The sequence below is a fragment of the Apodemus sylvaticus genome, chromosome 6 (genome assembly GCF_947179515.1).
Source record: "Apodemus sylvaticus chromosome 6, mApoSyl1.1, whole genome shotgun sequence".
In the NCBI taxonomy this organism is placed as follows: Eukaryota; Metazoa; Chordata; class Mammalia; order Rodentia; family Muridae; genus Apodemus; species Apodemus sylvaticus.
This window is the reverse complement of record NC_067477.1, coordinates 124,580,855-124,601,723: the sequence shown is the minus strand read 5'-3', so window position 1 is coordinate 124,601,723 and position 20,869 is coordinate 124,580,855. Positions and strand designations below refer to the sequence as shown.

Below are 20,869 nucleotides of genomic sequence, written 5' to 3'. Positions count from 1 at the left end.
ACTAGATGTCACTTTCAAACAGGACTGCTTCCTTCTACAAACTAATTTTACCTTAAAGTTGTCTACTAAGGGTGTGTCTGTATTACGGCCAGAGGGATTAAAGGTGTGTGGTGTGTCTACATTCCAGCCAGATTGCTTAGACCTAGGTCTTTGGATGTGATCCTTTGCCAGAGCAGCCATGTTGATGGATTAAAATTCCTTTATGTCTCCCCTTTTGGTTTAAGCTAATTATTGTACCAGTTTAATTATCACAACAGAAACAATCACTAATCCCATCCATGTAACAGTCCAAATGTCCTTAGGAATATCTGCTAAGGAGATGATCCTTGTCCTATTAAGTGTGGTCCTGATCATCTGTCCTTCAACAAGTCCATTTCAGCATCACAATTTTCAGTCTGCCAGTCTGGTGAATGGCCTGTCCTTCTGCTAGTTTATGGAGCTGCCCCATGGAGGGGGAGGGAGAGGGGAGGAGGGACACCAGCGTTCTACATCTTCTGAGTTGCTGTCTGTCTGCATCTCTTCCCTGAGTCGTGCCTTCCATCTCTTACTGGGATCCAATCTTTATCAATTTTAATGGAACCCACCACCTGTGGAAATGTTGACAAAACCTTCTCCAGTTTAACATATTCCCTGACCTCCATTCTGACGTTAGAACATCTTTACTCGAGTTGATGTAATTTAGCAGTTTTTGCCTACAACCCAGGGCCTTTCAGCAGCTCTCGTTCTTGCCTCAGCCACATTAGCAATTTAAAGTTAACAAGCACTATTCCATCTATTTCTGAACTGATAGAACAGAGAAACAAGTTGTAGGAGACATGCAGGTTGCCAGTGGGTTGGAGACTCGCTGCAGTATAGACCATGTTATAGGTTAAACTGTAGAATCATCCAGGATCAGTGACATGTCAGAAATCCAGAGATAGCCAAAGAATATAGAGAATGAACTTTGTTTTTTGTTTTTGTTTTGGGTTTGGTTTTGGTTTTTTGGATTTGGTTTTTTCGAGACAGGGTTTCTCTGTGTAGCCCTGACTGTCCTGGAACTCACTCTGTAGACCAGGCTGGCCTTGAACTCAGAAATCCACCTGCCTCTGCCTCCCAGAGTGCTGGGATTACAGGCGTGCGCCACCACCACCCAGGGAGGATGAACTTTGTAGTTTATGGTATTATTACCTAGTTTGGTTACACTGAATTGGTTCGTTGTTTTTAACACCAATTTTTTAAAGTGTACATATTTCTCTGTTAGCACAATTGGTTTCTTCGTGAGATGGGTTGGGCTGACACTTTCTTGCAGTGAACTTTCATTTTTATTGCTTGAAGTGCATGTACCATTATTCTACTTGTGTCATTTTAGAATAGTATGTTCTATAGAGATACACATACATATGCATATATATTCATTTAAAGCATTTTGAGGTCCTTGAGAAGTGAACAGATTATATGGATGTTCAGTGCCTTTTCCCCTGTTTATGTAAATGTGAAGGTCTCTTTCTATATACAGTTGAATTGTCAGCCTAATTATTTCAGTAAGGAAAATATCTTTTTAATTAAAATAAAAAATTTAAGAGACTTTTGAAATGAAAATAAACACATCATATTACCTATTTATAATTTAAGGTTCTGAGAAGAGTGGCAAATTGGATTTTATTTTCATTATGATACTAAATAAATAGAATTGAGTCTTATTTAAATTAAATAGAACTAAGTTTATTTCTTTAAAAAAAACATATGTTTACATTAAACCATAGTTGGACAATCCTCAGAGTTCTTCAGGTATGTTTAAAATCATTCTTTTTTTTTTTTATGGAAAGCAGTGTACATATGCAAATAATGTTGCGGTCTATCTCTGTGGATTGGCATGGCAGAAATGGGTGAGAGAAGTGTGGGCAAACAGTAAATAGGTGGCTATCTTAGACATATCTTGTATAGAGCTCTTTCCTTCCTGTATAGCGATTTCACATTGCTTGGATGAGCTAACATTCTAACGCTCGCAGTTCTTTCAGTACAGATGTTATTTCAGCCTTCAGTCACCTAGCTCCTGAGAAGCTGCTCTCTCCGGCCCTTCTCCACTGATGCTCATGTTGCTCGTCATTTGTCTTATGATGGAATGCACGATCAGTATGCTGAGGATGTGGTATCTGATGTCCCTTCCATTTCCTCTCACATACTACATTTCCTTAAAGGAAATGAGAAGAGAGAGCTATTTATTGTTTGTAAGGTATCTAGGATTAAGTCATGGACTCTCTTGTAAACTTTAGATATGTCATGAAACTTAAAATTTCATAGATACATGCAGTGTGCATCTTGGTCATGTCCATCTCTCACACCTTCCCTTCAGCTTCCGGTCCCTCTGCTTCCCCAACATGTCTACTGCCTTCCTCTCGACTTCATGTCTTTTTAAAAAATACTTTACAGAGGCCAGTAGTGCTGCCATAGGCCCACATCTGTCCATCCACTGAAACTCAGGGGACCTGCCAGTGCCCTCTGCACTCCCCAAGAAGGGCAGCATAGTCCTCCTCACCAGCCATCAGTCGCTTTGCCTTTTCCTGAAGGAGAGCAGGAAGCCCTCCTCCCTTCCGTGCTGAGTGTTCAACTCTCTTAATCTTGATTATGAAACTCTTAACTTGGAAGAATTTACTTTTCCATCTTCATTCTTTACAAAAAATGAAAGTTCTTCAGAGGTATAAAATACCTAATACGTTGCACACACTGCTTGTCCTCTCTGTACCCTGTTTGTGTTTCCTGGGTCCTTAGTGAGGATGGGCACCACTGTCAGGCCCTCGTCTGAAGTGGACCTCGCAAGTCTCCTGTGCATGGTTTTCAAATCAAGACTCCCCCGGTAGTTGTATTGTGGCAGATTTGGAGAGCAGTTGTACTGATGGTCTGCTGTACTGATGGTCTGCTACGCCAAAGCTCCTTCAAAATGCCGTTGTTCTGAACTGAATCGTCCTTTCTCTCCTCCTCAGGCTCAGATCGCTTTCCTTCAGGGGGAGAGGAAAGGTCAAGAAAATTTGAAGAAAGACCTTGTGAGGAGGATCAAAATGCTGGAATATGCTCTGAAGCAGGAAAGGTAAGTCACTAAAATCCCATGTCCCGCCATGGTTACTCTTACGTCTGTAAACTAAAATCATATTGTAATACCATGTGCTCTTGGACCCAGAGCATGGAATGGACGTCCTTATATGACTGCAGTTCAGTAAGGTGGGTGACATGGTGTAGAACATCTTACACACTTTCTTCACACTCTGCTCCTCCTCGGCTTAGACTGCATCTATTCCTCTCTTCCCACCTTCCATGTTTTATTATTTATTTACTTAGGTTTGTGTGTTTTGAGGCTGGGTTTCATACAGCCTAGGCTAACCTCAGGCTGGGTTTTATACAGCCTAGGCTAACCCCAGGCTGGGTTTCATATAGCCTAGGCTAACCCCAAACTCCCTCCTCCCTCCTAACCTCAGCTCCAGCTCTGCAGTCACCTGCCTCTTAATTCTCAGGGACTAGGCTTATGGGTGACCCAGCTTGTCTGTTTTTTGTTTGTTTCTTTTATTTTGGTTTTCTTCCTTTAAATATAGTTTTTGTTTGTTAGTTTATTTTTCTTTTCATGGTTTTGAGGATTGAACCCAGGGTCATGTGCGTGCTGTGCAAGTACTTTACCATTGAGCTGTATGCCTAGTACTCAACCGTTTATAGAGTGATACTCTATTATTTTAATTTGTAAAGAAGATTCTATAGTTTCTCCCTTTTTTATAATGCAATAGTTTATTTAAAAATTGCCCTGATAGTGTCTTTTCATATACTGGGTTAGGTTTTTTTGGTTTGTTTTTGTTTTTAATTTTTGTTTTCCTTTGTGAGATATCTTTACCTCTCAGGGGGAAAGTCTTCCTATTTTGGTAGTGTTACATTTGGGTCATAAGTAAAGGAAAATAGGTCGCATGTGAGGGTTTTGAAAATTATCCTGTGGATTAAGTTTCTTCAATGGTTAGTTTTTGGATTTTTTTTTTTTTTGTCAGTCTGAAGTAGTTCATTATTTTCAGTACATGAGCATGTATGTGATAACCTGATATTAGAATGCTCTGTTTTAGTAAATTTTTGCCTTATTTTTGATAGTCACTTGCTTTTCTTCCATTTTTGAAGTTGGCAAATGGACTGTTTGTAAAACCACCATTAAAATAACATAACAAAATAATTTTAAATGTTGAGGAATTGATACACAAGAGATTTCTCTCGCTGATGAAAAAAATAAATGGATTTTCCCATGCCTTAAGAAGTTGAGTGAAAGCAACATTAGGGAGACGGAAAGAAAAAAAGCTTAAAAATAGGTAATGTGCAAGTGTCTTAAGACCCCAGACTGTCTTCACTTCACTGGCTTTCCTAGAAGTGGGGAGATATGGACAGTGACAGAAGTCCTGTTGTGAGTAGCTACCGTGTATGCCTTATACTACTCTCTGTAGTGTACTACCAAGACTAACTTGGTGAGGGAAGGTTTTATTTCATGTTAGAACTCCCAAGTCACAACCCACCACTGAAGTACATCAGGGAAGGATGTCATGGTAGGAACTGAAGTAGAGGAGGAATTCATGGAGAAATTCTGCTTACTGGCTTGTTCCATTTGCTTGATTTTTCTTCTTTATCTTTTAAACAATATTATTTTTATGTTTATGGTTATTTTTCATGCATGAGTGTTTGTGTATCACATGTGTGCCAAGTGTCTGTAGAGGCCAGGAGAGGATTTTGGGTTCCCTGGGATTGGAGTTACAGACAGTTGTGAATTTCCATGTGGTGCTAGGAACTGCACCCTGGGCCTCTGGGAGAGCAGCGGGCATTCTTAACTGAGCCATCTTTCTAGCATCCTCACTTGTTTTCCTAGTCAACTCAGGACCATCTGCCCAGAAGCAGCAGTGTGCACAGTGGGCTGAGCCTCCAGCACTTACCTTCCAACAAGAAAATGTCCACAGACAGGCCCATAGCCCAGTCTGATGGAGGCAATACCTTAGTTGTGGATTCTTCTTCCCTAATAACTGGAGTTGTGTCAAGTTAACAAAGCCAATCAGCACAGTGTCCAGACCTAGAGGCTTAAAACTAAGTAATTGCTATAGAATTACGGGTCAGATCTCTCCAGAGTGAATCAAAAGCCTGCCCTCTTTACCATTTACCCTAATACCATAACACCGTTTTGTTACCTAAAAGGCAGTAGAACTGAAACATACCAAAACTGAAGTAAACAGAAATGTGTGTGTGTCCGTGTGTGCATATAAACTACAAAGTACACTGAGGTGCGGTGGTAGAATGCATACATGGTATATAGGGAGGCCGAAAGGAAGGAAGCAGCTGTCTTCCTCTGCAGGTGGCTCACGCAGCATTGTGTGGATAAGATCCCTCACCAGCCAGGCACACGTGGAAAGCAGAGAGAACACCTTACAACCAAGCAGTGTGTGTGTGTGTGTGTGTGTGTGTGTGTGTGTGTGTGCAGTACACTGCACATTAATTGTTATTTGATGACCAGAAATGGAGTCATGTACAAGAGTCAGACCATGGCGTCTGTTTAAGGAGATCAGCTTTTATCTTAAATATGGTAGGAAACATGGAAAACTTTTCAAAAATTTATATCAAAGATCTTGAACTAATTGGAGAGTTGCAAGAATTTTTTATACTCTTTGCCCAGATTTACCAATGTACACATGTATCTTTGCCTAATTATGCCGTCTATGAGCCTGGTTTTTCCCCTAAATTATTTGTTTAACTGCCTCTAACTAGTTTAATGTATGATTTCTTTTTTGTTTTTTATTTCATCTAACCAGTACTATCCAAATTATATACTAACTATATCTATTCTTATATACATTTAATATCATTATCATATTTATATATTATATATTATATATATCATAACTATATCCATGTATATACTAACTTATTCAAGCAATTATTATTGTATGTATTAATGAAGCTTGACACTGGTGCAATTCTGTTGTTCAGGTGACCTGATGGTGATCTTCATAGTGGGTCATCCCCACTTCCAGTAGATCTTACTGCTTGGGAAAGGTTTTAAGCTTGAAATATATTTTAGAAATATCTCCCTGAACAGTAATGGAAAGATATCCTTATCAGGACAGGAAAATTATAATAAATGAGAAATGAGAATTGTAGCACTTGCTGGGATACAGCAGTATCTGCCATAAAACATTTAAGTACAGCTGGGCGGTGGTGGCGCACGCCTGTGATCCCAGCACTTGGGAGGCAGAAGCAGGCGGATTTCTGAGTTCGAGGCCAGCCTGGTCTACAGAGTGAGTTCCAGGACAGCCAAAGCTATACAGAGAAACCCCGTCTCGAAAAAAACCAAATCAAAAAAAAAATTTTTTTTTAAGTACAAAGAATCTAAAATTTGGAGGTATAAAAATGTGAAGATGGTATGCTGAGAGAAAGAAAGCAAAGTTAAGGACTCCCAGGTTTCTGTCTTGAGAAGGAGGCATGAAACAAGGCAAAAGTGCAGCGGTGGGTTGTGCTGCTGAGGAGAGCATCAGGAGCCTGGGAAACAGGTGCTTAGGAAGGGGATAAGGAGGAACAGCCAAAACAGGTGTGGCTTAAGGAGGCTGTGCTTGGAACAAGGGAGGAGGAGGTAGTCTCTAAGCAAGCTGCTGCTGAACATGGTCATTGAGGGTCACCGTTGGCGCCTGCTGATGTCCTTGATGCTCCTGACCTGGCTACCCAGAGGTGTTAAGAATAGGAGCAGGTCACAGGAAGAAGCAGCAGAGGGGTGGGAGATCAGGGACAGTGACCTTGCTATCTCCAGATGGTTACAGAGCAGATGAGATAAAAGACTAGCTATGTTTAGGAGGATTTTCTTTTCTACTCTGCCCTCTTTCTTTTTCTTTAACAGAGAGATTTAAAACTAATTTAGGTTCTTTGAGTGTTCCTGAGGACGATTGGGAGTTTTTCTGCTCCAGTGGTACCTCCCCAACCCCCTTTGGTTCAATTTGGTTATGCTTTGGATAGAGTCTTTATGTGTAGCTGAGGCTGGCCTAGAGCTCACATTCATTTGCTGTAGAATCAGTGTGTTCTCTGGATGCTAGGATTGCAGGCATACCTAGCCATGCACAGTTGCAATGAAACTTTTAAAGAAGGTTCATTATTATCATTATCATCGTCAGTAGTAGCAGTTTTTTATGTGTATGTGTGTTTTACCTCTATGTATATGTGTGCAACATCTGTGACCCAGTATCTACAGATGCCAGAAGAGGGTGTTGGATCCCCTGGAAAGTTGTGAGTGCATGTGTGTGCTGAGAACTGAACCTAGACCCTCTAGAAAAGTAGCTAGTGCTCTTTACTGCTGAGCCATTTCTCCAGTCCTGCAGTGACACTTCTTGAGGTTATTAACAGATACAAAGCATATTCTTTGTAGCATGGAGCATTTGATTTCTTTTCAGTGCAGTTATTTCTTAGTACTTTAATGTTAGGTATTACAAATATGTTTTTGAATTCTCAATTACTCCAGTGTCTTCTATATTGGAATTAATTTTCTAATCCCAGGAATGTAAAAAAAAAAAAAAAAAAAAACGATTGAGGAAATTTGAAACAGAAACATGGAGAGATATGCCTTGGCCTATTTTAACTTTTTAAATTTTATTTGTTACCTAAGTTTATTGCAGTAAAGCCACAAGCAAGATTAAGGCAATCTGTCAAAGCTTTGCCCGTCCATCATGCATCCCAGTCCAGGTTTACAGGTAGGATGGCCATTTTGAGCTCAGAGCATCACTTCCGGCTTTACACTTGCACTGCCAGTTATATTTGTATAGCCATGGTCCATCTTAAAGGCACGTCTAGACATTATGCCACTTCACCGCTAAACAACTAAGTAATGATAGTGGGGGTTTTCTAAGCTCCCCTCTCTGAAGAGCCAAAATAAAAAAAAAATCCTGGCTATTTAGATGGACTACTCAGCTAGCAATGAATTTACCAAATTATTCCTTAAAGCACAATAAAGTTTACAGACTAAGCAGGCTACACAATCCTTTTAACAATACAGTGTTTGATTTCACATTTTTTTTCCAGCAATTTTCACTCTAAGAAAGCTCAGCTCTACATAAAATCAACTCTTCTCATATTCCCCGTCTTTCTCTGCCCACAGTCACTTTTATCTTTACTGTAAGAGTCCAAATATGTTCTTGCTTCTTTATTTCCAAGTTCTAATTCATCTTCTAGGTAATAGAATTAATGTTCAAAACACAAAGGAATGGCCATGTTGTAGCCCTGCTTTAAAAGACCTGGCTAAATTCAAAGCAAACCCTATGTAAGTAGTCACTTTTTCCCCCTGGTATCTCTATTGAACTTTATTCCTAGTAATTCTTATGCCTGTTAAACCTAGTGTTGCATTTTAGCCCACTGGGTGTTTCTGTTGTAGGAGCTAGAACTTGTCCTAAACACAGCAGTTATTTGTGACAATCCAGACCGAATGCCTGTACATCTTACTGACTGAGCTTTGGTTAAAATCTCATGCTGCCTTCTTTTCTAGTTGTGTTTGACGCTGTGCTCCACAGTTAGGCAGTCCTTTGCCCAAATTCCTCAGGGACATGCTTACAGGGCTCACGTCAGTGTGCTGTACTTTATGTTGTGTCTTAGGCATCCTCTTGTTTTTAGCCTTACTTTACTTCACTATAACCTGAAAGTTATTTTTAGCAGTCAGCATACCACTTTGCATATGATAAAAATTCAGTAGTTTGTTGAAATTACTCATTGGGGGTGGGGGGAAATGGCTCAGTGGGCAAAATGCTTGCCGTGCAAGCTTAAGGGCCTGAGTTCAGATCCCCAGTCCTCACGTACAGAACCAGGCACAGAAGCATTCACCTGTAGCCCCAGCAAGGGGCAGAGATATGCACTTGGAAGTTCCTGACCCACTAGTGTAGCTGAGAGCGCAAGCTCATGGTTCAGTGAAGAAAGCCCTGTCTCAAAAAATAATGTACAAAACGATAGTGGGAGACCCGTGCTCTGGCCTCTACACACACATCATTCTTCTTAGCATGTGCTTGGACATGATTTTTTAATCCCAAAATACTGCTTGTGAGGTAGGTTTTTAAATAGAGCTATAATAAACGCTCTGTAGTCTTTTAAATAATGTATTTAATGTGCACTGGTGTAAGGATGTTAGCTTCCCTAGAACTAGGGTTACAGACAGTTGTGAGCTGCCATGTGGGTTCTGGAAATTGAACCGTGGTTCTTTGGAAAAGCAGCAAGTGCTCCTAACCACTGAAGCCACCTCCCTAGTCTCTCTCTAGTCTTTTATGGTTATTAAACATGTTCGATGTTATTTTATCAAGTAAAGGCCAGTTGAGAATGGAAGTCTAGGTAGATATGAAATATGAGATCTGTTTATCTTGTAGTTTAAGTGAGACAGAAAAAGAATAATGAACAAGATTGTTAACACAGTGACTTGAAGTATTAAAATGATGGGAAGCTGCGAGTTCTTGAGAAACATTTTAGCTTTTTTTTTTCCCAGAGAATGTTCCTAAGATTGAGGAGGGTTATTTTAGAAAAAAAAAAAATTTTTTTTTTTTTTAGAAAATTTAGTAAGGAAACACAGATTTCAGGAGCCAGAGCTTGTCCTAAACACAACAGTTACTTATATATTTTATTTTCATCTAAATTTTTGTGAAATAGTAGTAGATAATGTGACTGTTTTGCCACATATATTGCATATGATATTTTCCGATTATTTAAAAAATTAATATTGCAGGTTTTTTGTAAGACCACTAGAATGCAGTATAATGCATTATGTTGTATGGGAAGTGCTTTCTATGTGTTTACATATATAATTAAGGCTTAGAGACTTTTGTTGCTACTTTTTTTTTTATTCGATATAATTTATTTACATTTCAAATGATTTCCCCTTTTCTAGCCCCCCACTCCCCGAAAGTCCCTTAAGCCCCCTTCTCTTTCCCTGTCCTCCCACCCACCCCTTCCCACTTCTCCGTTCTGGTTTTGCCAAATACTGCTTCACTGAGTCTTTCCAGAACCAGGGGCCACTCCTCCTTTCTTCTTGTACCTCATTTGAAGTGTGGATTATGTTTTGGGTATTCCAGTTTTCTAGGTTAATATACACTTATTAGTGAGTGCATACCATGATTCACCTTTTGAGTCTGGGTTACCTCACTTAGTATGATGTTCTCTAGCTCCATCCATTTGCCTAAGAATTTCATGAATTCATTGTTTCTAATGGCTGAATTCTAATGGCTCCATTGTGTAGATATACCACATTTTTTGCATCCACTCTTCTGTTGAGGGATACCTAGGTTCTTTCCAGCATCTGGCAATTATAAATGGGGCTGCTATGAACATAGTAGAGCATGTATCCTTATTACATGGTGGGGAATCCTCTGGGTATATGCCCAGGAGTGGTATAGCAGGATCTTCTGGAAGTGAGGTGCCCAGTTTTCGGAGGAACCACCAGACTGATTTCCAGAGTGGTTGTACCAATTTGCAACCCCACCAGCAGTGGAGGAGTGTTCCTCTTTCTCCACACCCTCTCCAACACCTGCTGTCTCCTGAATTTTTAATCTTAGCCATTCTGACTGGTGTAAGGTGAAATCTCAGGGTTGTTTTGATTTGCATTTCCCTACTGACTAATGAAGTTGAGCATTTTTTAAGATGCTTCTCCACCACCCGAAGTTCTTCAGGTGAGAATTCCTTGTTTAGCTCTGTACCCCATTTTTTAATAGGGTTGTTCGGTTTTCTGGAGTCTAACTTCTTGAGTTCTTTATATATATTGGATATTAGCCCTCTATCTGATGTAGGGTTGGTGAAGATCTTTTCCCAATTTGTTGGTTGCCGATTTGTCCTCTTGATGGTGTCCTTTGCCTTACAGAAACTTTGTAATTTTATGAGGTCCCATTTGTCAATTCTTGCTCTTAGAGCATACGCTATTGGTGTTCTGTTCAGAAATTTTCTCCCTGTACTGATGTCCTCGAGGGTCTTCCCCAGTTTCTTTTCTATTAGCTTCAGAGTGTCTGGCTTTATGTGGAGTTCCTTGATCCATTTGAATTTGAGCTTAGTACAAGGAGACAAGGATGGATCAATTCGCATTCTTCTGCATGCTGACCTCCAGTTGAACCAGCACCATTTGTTGAAAAGGCTATCTTTTTTCCATTGGATGTTTTCAGCCTCTTTGTCGAGGATCAAGTGGCCATAGGTGTGTGGGTTCATTTCTGGATCTTCAATCCTGTTCCATTGATCCTCCTGCCTGTCACTGTACCAATACCATGCAGTTTTTAACACTATTGCTCTGTAGTATTGCTTGAGGTCAGGGATACTGATTCCCCCAGACTTTCTTTTGTTGGTCAGAATAGTTTTAGCTATCCTGGGTTTTTTGTTGTTCCAGATGAATTTGATAATTGCTCTTTCTAACTCTGTGAAGAATTGAGTTGGGATTTTGATGGGTATTGCATTGAATCTGTATATTGCTTTTGGCAAAATGGCCATTTTAACTATATTGATTCTACCGATCCATGAGCATGGGAGGTTTTCCCATTTTTTTTGATTTTTTTTATTCGATATAATTTATTTACATTTCAAATGATTTCCCCTTTTCTAGCCCCCCCACTCCCCGAAAGTCCCGTAAGCCCCCTTCTCTTCCCCTGTCCTCCCACCCACCCCTTCCCACTTCCCACTTCCCCGTTCTGGTTTTGCCGAATACTGGAATACTGTTTCACTGAGTCTTTCCAGAACCAGGGGCCACTCCTCCTTTCTTCTTGTACCTCATTTGATGTGTGGATTATGTTTTGGGTATTCCAGTTTTCTAGGTTAATATACACTTATTAGTGAGTGCATACCATGATTCCCCTTTTGAGTCAGGGTTACCTCATTTAGTATGATGTTCTCTAGCTCCATCCATTTGCCTAAGAATTTCATGAATTCATTGTTTCTAATGGCTGAATAGTACTCCATTGTGTAGATATACCACATTTTTTGCATCCACTCTTCTGTTGAGGGATACCTAAGTTCTTTCCAGCATCTGGCAATTATAAATAGGGCTGCTATTAACATAGTAGAGCATGTATCCTTATTACATGGTAGGGAATCCTCTGGGTATATGCCCAGGAGTGGTATAGCAGGATCTTCTGGAAGTGAGGTGCCCAGTTTTCGGAGGAACCACCAGACTGATTTCCAGAGTGGTTGTACCAATTTGCAACCCCACCAGCAGTGGAGGAGTGTTCCTCTTTCTCCACACCCTCTCCAACACCTGCTGTCTCCTGAATTTTTAATCTTAGCCATTCTGACTGGTGTAAGATGAAATCTCAGGGTTGTTTTGATTTGCATTTCCCTAATGATTAATGAAGTTGAGCATTTTTTAAGATGCTTCTCCGCTATCCGAAGTTCTTCAGGTGAGAATTCCTTGTTTAACTCTGTACCCCATTTTTTAATAGGGTTGTTCGGTTTTCTGGAGTCTAACTTCTTGAGTTCTTTATATATATTGGATATTAGCCCTCTATCTGATGTAGGGTTGGTGAAGATCTTTTCCCAATTTGTTGGTTGCCGATTTGTCCTCTTGATGGTGTCCTTTGCCTTACAGAAACTTTGTAATTTTATGAGGTCCCATTTGTCAATTCTTGCTCTTAGAGCATACGCTATTGGTGTTCTGTTCAGAAATTTTCTCCCTGTACCGATGTCCTCAAGGGTCTTCCCCAGTTTCTTTTCTATTAGCTTCAGAGTGTCTGGCTTTATGTGGAGTTCCTTGATCCATTTGAATTTGAGCTTAGTACAAGGAGACAAGGATGGATCAATTCGCATTCTTCTGCATGCTGACCTCCAGTTGAACCAGCACCATTTGTTGAAAAGGCTATCTTTTTTCCATTGGATGTTTTCAGCCTCTTTGTCGAGGATCAAGTGGCCATAGGTGTGTGGGTTCATTTCTGGATCTTCAATCCTGTTCCATTGCTCCTCCTGCCTGTCACTGTACCAATACCATGCAGTTTTTAACACTATTGCTCTGTAGTATTGCGTGAGGTCAGGGATACTGATTCCCCCAGATTTTCTTTTGTTGCTGAGAATAGTTTTAGCTATCCTGGGTTTTTTGTTGTTCCAGTTGAATTTGATAATTGCTCTTTCTAACTCTGTGAAGAATTGAGTTGGGATTTTGATGGGTATTGCATTGAATCTGTATATTGCTTTTGGCAAAATGGCCATTTTAACTATATTGATTCTACCGACCCATGAGCATGGGAGGTTTTCCCATTTTTTGAGGTCTTCTTCCATTTCCTTCTTCAGAGTCTTGAAGTTCTTGTCATACAGATCTTTCACATGTTTGGTAAGAGTCACCCCAAGATACTTTATACTGTTTGTGGCTATTGTGAAGGGGGTCATTTCCCTAATTTCTTTCTCAACCTGCTTATCCTTTGAGTATAGGAAGGCCACTGACTTGCTTGAGTTGATTTTATAACCTGCCACTTTGTTGAAGTTATTTATCAGCTGTAGGAGCTCTCTAGTGGAGTTTTTTGGGTCACTTAGGTAGACTATCATGTCGTCTGCAAATAATGATAGTTTGACTTCTTCCTTTCCGATTTGTATCCCTTTGATCTCTTTATGTTGTCGAATTGCCCGAGCTAGAACCTCAAGTACAATATTGAAAAGATAAGGAGAAAGGGGGCAGCCTTGTCTGGTCCCTGATTTCAGTGGGATTGCTTCAAGTTTCTCTCCATTTAGTTTGATGCTGGCTACCAGTTTGCTGTATATTGCTTTTACTATGTTTAGGTATGGGCCTTGAATTCCTGTTCTCTCCAAGGCTTTACGCATGAAAGGATGCTGAATTTTGTCAAATTCTTTTTCAGCATCCAATGAAATGACCATGTGGTTTTGTTCTTTGAGTTTGTTTATGTAGTGGATTGCATTTATGGATTTCCGTATATTGAACCAACCCGGCATTCCCGGGATAAAGCCTACTTGATCATGTTGGATGATCGTTTTGATGTGTTCTTGGATTCGGTTGGCAAGAATTTTATTGAGTATTTTTGCATCGATGTTCATAAGGGAAATTGCTCTGAAGTTCTCTTTCTTTGTTGGATCTTTGTGTGGCTTTGGTATCAGCGTAATTGTGGCTTCATAGAAGGAATTGGGTATTGTTCCTTCTGTTTCTATTTTGTGGAATAGTTTGAAGAGTATTGGTGTTAACTCTTCTTTGAAGGTCTGATAGAATTCTGCACTGAAACCATCTGGTCCTGTGCTTTTTTTGGTTGGAAGACTTTCTATGACTCCTTCTATTTCTTTAGGCATTATGGGACTGTTTAGATGGTCTAGTTGGTCCTGATTTAATTTTGGTATTTGGTATCTGTCAAGGAAATTGTCCATTTCCTCCAGATTCTCCAGTTGTGTTGAGTACAGTCTCTTGTAGTAGGATCTGATGATTTTTTGGATTTCCTCAGTTTCCGTTGTTATATCTCCCTTTTCATTTCTAAGTTTGTTAATTTGGATACTTTCTCTGTGCCCTTTGGTCAGTCTGGCTAAGGGTTTATCTATCTTGTTGATTTTCTCAAAGAACCAGCTCCTGGTTTTGTTGATTTTTTTGTATGGTTCTCTTTGTTTCTACTTGATTGATTTCGGCCCTGAGTTTGATGATTTCCTGCCTTCTACTCCTCCTGGGTGAAATAGCTTCTTTTTGTTCCAGGGCTTTCAGGTGTGTCATTAAGCTGGTAATGTATGCTCTCTCCATTTTCTTTTTGGAGGCACTCAGGGCTATGAGTTTTCCTCTTAGCACTGCTTTCATTGTGTCCCATAGATTTGGGTATGTTGTGTCTTCATTTTCATTGTGTTCTAAAAAGTCTGTAATTTCTTTCTTTATTTCTTCCTTGACCAAGGTATCATTGAGTAGAATATTGTTCAGTTTCCACGTGTATGTGGGTTTTCTGTTGTTTTTGTTGCTATTGAAGACCACTTTTACTCCATAGTGATCTGATAGGAGGCATGGGATTAGTTCGATCTTCTTATATTTGTTGAGGTCTGTCTTGTGACCAATTATATGGTCGATTTTGGAGAAGGTGCCATGAGGTGCTGAGAAAAAGGTATATTCTTTTGTTTTAGGATAGAATGTTCTATATATATCTGTTAAATCTAATTGGTCCAAAGCTTCAATTAGTTTCATTGTGTCCCTGTTTAGTTTCTGTTTTCCTGATCGGTCCATTGAGGAAAGTGCAGTGTTGAAGTCACCCACAATTATTGTGTTAGGTGCAATGTGTGCTTTGAGTTTTAATAAAGTTTCTTTTACGAAAGAGGGTGCCCTTGCATTTGGAGCATAGATGTTCAGGATTGAGAGTTCTTCTTGTTGTATTTTTCCTTTGACCAGCAAGAAGTGTCCCTCAGAGTCTCTTTTGATGACTTTGGGTTGAAAGTCAATTTTATCTGATATTAAAATGGCTACTCCAGCTTGTTTCCTGAGACCATTTGATTGTAAAATTGTCTTCCAGCCTTTTACTCTAAGGTAGTGTTTGTCTTTGACCCTGAGGTGTGTTTCCTGTAAGCAGCAAAATGTAGGGTCCTGTTTAAGTATCCAGTCAGTTAGTCTGTGTCTTTTTATTGGGGCATTAAGTCCATTGATGTTAAGAGATATTAAGGAGTAGTGATTGTTACTTCCTATCATTTTTGACGTTATTTTTTAAATTTGATTGCTTAACTTCTTTTCGGTTTGATGAAAGGTTACTATCTTGCTTTTCCAGGGTGAAGTTTCCCTCCTTGTATTGTTGTTTTCCTCCTATTATCCTTTGTAGGGCTTGGTTTGTGGATAGATATTGGGTAAACTTGGTTTTGTCATGAAATATCTTTGTTTCTCCATCTACGGTGATTGAGAGTTTTGCTGGATATAGTAGTTTTGGTTGGCATTTGTGTTCTCTTAGAGTCTGCATGAGATCTGCAGACCTTCTAGCCTTCATAGTCTCAGGTGAAATGTCTGCTGTGATTTTGATAGGTCTTCCTTTATATGTTACTTGGCCTTTTTCTCTTATTGCCTTTAATATTCTTTCTTTGTTTAGAACATTTGGTGTTTTGATTATTATGTGATGGGAGGTATTTCTGTTCTGGTCCAGTCTGTTTGGAGTTCTGTAGGCTTCTTGTATATACATGGGCATCTCTCTCTTTAGGTTAGGGAAGTTTTCTTCCATAATTTTATTGAAGATATTTGCTGGCCCTTTAAGTTGTAAATCTTCACTCTCATCTATGCCTATAATCCTTAGGTTTGGTCTTCTCATTGTGTCCTGGATTTCCTGGATATTTTGGGTTACAAGCTTTTTGCATTTTGCATTTTCTTTAACTGTTGAGTCCATGGTTTCTATGGAATCTTCAGCATCTGAGATTCTTTCTATCTCTTGTATTCTGTTGTTGATATTTGCATCTCTCTCCCCTGATTTCTTCCCAAGGCTTTCTATCTCCAAAGTTGTCTCCCTTTGAGTTTTCTTAGTTGTTTCTACTTCTGATTTTAGATCCTGGATGGTTTTGCTTAGCTCCTTCACTTGCTTGTTTGTGCTTTCCTGTAGTTCTTTAAGAGTTTTTTGCGTTTCCTCTTTCATGACCTCAGCCTGTTGACCAAAGTTCTCCTGTATTTCTTTAAGTGTTTTTTGCGTTTCCTCCTTGTTGGCTTTTGTATTCTCCTGGATTTCTTTCAATGATTTTTGTGTTTCCCTTGCAAGGACTTCTAATTTTTGATCCATTTTCTCCTGAATTTCTTTAAGTATGTCCTTCATGTGTTCCTGTACCAGCATCATGACCAGTGATTTTAAATCCAAATCTTGTTTTACTGGTGTGATGGGGTATCCAGGACTTGTTGGTAGAGGAGAATTGGGTTCAGATGTTGCCATATTGCGTTGATTTCTGTTAGTGATGTTCCTGCGTTTGCCTTTTGCCATCTAGATCTCACTGGTGTTAGTTGGTCCTGTCAATGCCAGACTTACCAGTGCAAGCTGCCCCTTCCCAGTTGGCCTCTGGTGCACAGTCTACCTTCTGCACTGCTTGTAGACAGGGTCCTGCTGCCCAGGCTGTTCAGATCCTGAAGCAGGCACCCTAAGGCTCCCGCTGGGGCCCGCTGGATTCACTGGAGCACACTGACTTCTCCCTGCTGGCCGCCCGGAAGCCCCTCTAGCCTCTTGCAGGACCTGGAGATGTTTTGCTGCCGCCCAGGCTGATCTGGATCCGGAAGCGGAGAGAGTTGAGCTGAGGGCTCCCGCCTGAGGCCTTGCTCCAGATTGTGTCTGTGGACCAGATGGAGCCTGTGTGCACCCCCAGGGAGCGCGGACGGTGTATGCTGCCGGGACCTCCCCTGTGTTCTGATCACTCTGCTGGGCAGCCGATTCCCCAACTGGGCTGGCGCACACAAGGTTAGCCTGGCCGCCCAGGCCAGGCAAAAGCCTGGGGGGCCATGGTCCGAGCAAAGTTCCCCTAGGGCTATGACTGTTAATTGGGTCTGCCAGGTGACCAGGATGGAGGGTGTGTGCGTGCTCGCACTCCCTGAAAGCGCCGGGAGAGTCTGCTGTGCTAACAACCTCCTGGGCGGGTTGACACACAGATGGCCCACCAAGCCGCCCAGTTCTTGGGGTCAGTCCTGGGCCTTTTTGGGCCTAGACCCCCGCTTTGTTAGCCTCAGGCTATGCCTGTTATGGCTCTGCTCGCCAGAGCTCTCTGTCGTCCTGTAGGCAAAATGGCGGCGTGCGCACAGGTCCAGGCAAAACACCTCCTGGCTGGGTTGGCACCCCGATGGCCCCCCGAATAGCCCAGGGCCTGGGTGCAGGCCAACGCCCGTCGGGCTCAGACCCCCACAGTGTTGGCCTCGGATTATGTTTGTGTACCTCAGTCTGTCCGATGTCTCTGGAGTCCGAAACCAAGATGGAGGTGAGCCTCTCCTGACTGGTGGGAGGCCGAGTTCTGAAGTGGCTTCTGTGCAGCGAAAGGCGCCGCCAAACCGCAGCTGCTTGCAGCCCGGCTGGTCAGCGAAGGTCAGTGGTCGTGTGCGCAGGGCCTAACTGGACCCTGTGTCGCCTTGGTTCCACTGCTGATGGCCCTTCAGCTGGACCAGCCACTGCTGCACTGCTGCCGCCGTCGCCCGCTGCTACTTTTTTTTATTTATTTATTGAATATCATCTTCATTTACATTGCCAATGGTAAAACCTTTCCCGATTCCCCCCTCCCCAAAGCCCCCACCCCCTTCCTCCCATCCCCTACCTCCACATATATGCCCCTCCACCCTACCCACTCCCACCCTCCCTCCCTTGATTTCCCTTTGTTGGGGCATCTATTGAGCCTTCACCTGACCAAGGACCTCTCCTCCCACTGATGCCCAAGAAGGCATTCCTCTGCCACATTTTTGGCTGGAACCATGTGTACCCCTTGGTTAATGGTTCATTCCCTGGGTGTCTATAATCTGTAAATTGTCTTAAGACCCCCCCTATAAAAAAAATCGAGTGAATTAAATAAAAAAAACTGACTTTTCTCTGTGACTACAAAATGATTATTGAAAAAGAATGAAGAATTTTGGTAGTTTGTATATTGGAATGAATAATTTTCTTTTTCTAATTTTAAATTATATAGAATGGTATGGCATGGACTCTATCCATTCTTTTAATTAATTAATTTAATTTTTTACACTCTATATTTTATTCCCTTCCCATCCCTGTCTACCCTCTGACTCTTCTACATCCCATACCTCCTCCCCACCCCCTGTCTCCACGTGGCTGTCTCCACCCCTACCCCACCTGACCTCTAAACTCCCTGGGGCCTCTAGACTCTTGAGGGTTAGGTGCATCATCTCTGAATGAACCCAGACCTGGCATTCCTCTACTGTATGTGTGCTAGGGGACTCATATCAGCTGGTATATGCTGCCTGTTTGGTGGTCCAGTGTTTGAGAGATCTCGGAGGTCCCGATTAATTGAGACTGCTGGTCCTCCTACAGGATTGGCCTTCTCTTGAGGTTCTTTCAGCCTTCCCTAATCCAACAACAGCAGTCAGACGCTTCTGTCCATTGGTTAGGCACAAGCATCTGCATCGACTCCTTCAGCTGCTTGATGGGTCTTCCGGAGTGCTGTCATACTGTGTCTCTGTACTTTTTGTGAGTGCTCCATAGCCTCAGTAATAGTGTCAGGCCCTGGGAACGCCCCTTGAGCTGGAGTCCACTTTGAACCTATTGCTGAGCCTTCTTGTTCTCAGGCCCTCTCCATTCCCCCCCCTGCAGTTCTTTCAGACAGGAACACTTATGGCTCAGAGTTGTGACTGTGGGATGACCCGCTCTCCCTCATTTGATGCCCTGTCTTCCTGCTGGAGGTGGGCTCTATAAGTTCCTTCTCCCTACTGTCATGCATTTCATCTAAGTCTCTCACCTCCCAGGTCTCTGGTGCATTCTGGAGGGTTTCCCCCACCTCCTCCCTCCTGAGGTGGCCTGTTTCCATTCTTTCTGCTGGCCCTCAAGGCTTCAGTCCTTTTCCCTCACCAGTTCCACATTAGGTTCCCTCTCCCTCCACTCCCTCCCGGGTTCCTCCCTCCCCACTTAACCATTTTTTAAAAATTAACTTATTTTTGTTTTGTATATGTTTTGCCTGTATGTATGTATGTATGTATGTATGTATGTATGTATGTATATGTACCATGTGTGTGCCTGGTGCCTGAGGAGGGATTTGGATTTCTGCTTGGAATTGTACCTCAGGAAGAGAAGCCAGGGTTCTTAACTGCTGAGTCACTAGAACACACACACCCTATCCCCCAGCCCCAATAATTTTTTTATAAGGAAGAAAAGCTTTCAGTTTGTTTATGATTCTTTTCCTTCATTGCTTACATTTGGTTCTGAAAATTGTTGGTTTAACTTATATATTTTTATTGTCTATCTTAGCTCATTGAATATTTACTTTAAAAAACCCTTCATTTTGTAGAGAAAAAGAGCTAAGGTATACAAGTGTATTTGATGTGGTTATTCTTAGTTAATCTTAATTTTTTTTTTATCATTTGCCTAGTTCTGAGATAGTTAAATTAGATGGCTAGTCCAGTTTGCTGAAAATAGTAATACTTTGGTAACTTTAAAGAGAAATTAGACAGACCTCCTAGTCATGGGATGTTTTTCTAACTAAAGACAAAGTATATGTTGACTAAGGGAAATATTTAATCATTAGTGCTAAGATACCACATGTTGCATAGATGATTTTGTCTGGGCTTTTTCATTTATTTATTTTGCTTTGATAGTACACTATAAGAATATTTGAATTGTAATTACCAAATAAGACACATAACATTATAGGTAATGTTTCTTTTTAGGATAAGTTCAAATATTGAGAAAGGTTAATGTAGCAAAGTAAATTGTTAGACCTCTTTTATTCATTGATGGTAAACTTCAGCTTATAGTCATCAAGATAATTTGAATATAACAGAAATTAGAGTTTATAGGTACAAAAGGAAGATTTATGATTATTAGTGTTCCCCTTTAATTTCACTGTAATTACAGTTGGTGATTCAACAACAAAAAAGGCAAGTATTTGGCACCATAGGAATTTCGGGGCCTACACCTTTAAAAGTCTAGGCATGCTCAACCAGGACTGCTGCACACTTCTCCTTAAAGGTCATTTGCATGTGTTTTAACATGGCTTGTATTTTCTCATTTCTTTGTTAGAGCCAAATACCACAAGTTGAAATATGGGACAGAACTGAATCAGGGAGACATGAAGCCTCCAAGCTATGATTCTGGTAAGTTAGCTGTAAAGGAAGTTTTAAGTAATAAAAAGTTAATGTCTAGTATTTTGTAGAAACATTGAAACTGTAAGTTGAGACCATTTTATACCACCTTTCTTTATCTGTACCATTTTTTTAGTTCATAATCTTCTTTGTGTGTTCTACAGTTAGTAGAAGGTTCAGATATGGTCGGGTAGTATTGACTAG

The 20,869-nt window shown here is 41.0% G+C and overlaps 1 protein-coding gene across 2 annotated transcripts in view; it reads left to right on the top strand.

Moving 5' to 3' along the window:
- The window catches only part of Strn (striatin), a 94,126-nt gene that overhangs the window by 31,141 nt on the left and 42,116 nt on the right, over nt 1–20,869 (top strand). For both annotated transcript variants that reach the window (XM_052186390.1, XM_052186391.1), the window contains exons 2-3: nt 2,961–3,064; nt 20,604–20,677. In XM_052186390.1, coding sequence (XP_052042350.1) covers nt 2,961–3,064; nt 20,604–20,677 — 178 coding nt within the window. The remainder of the gene's footprint in view (nt 1–2,960; nt 3,065–20,603; nt 20,678–20,869) is intronic.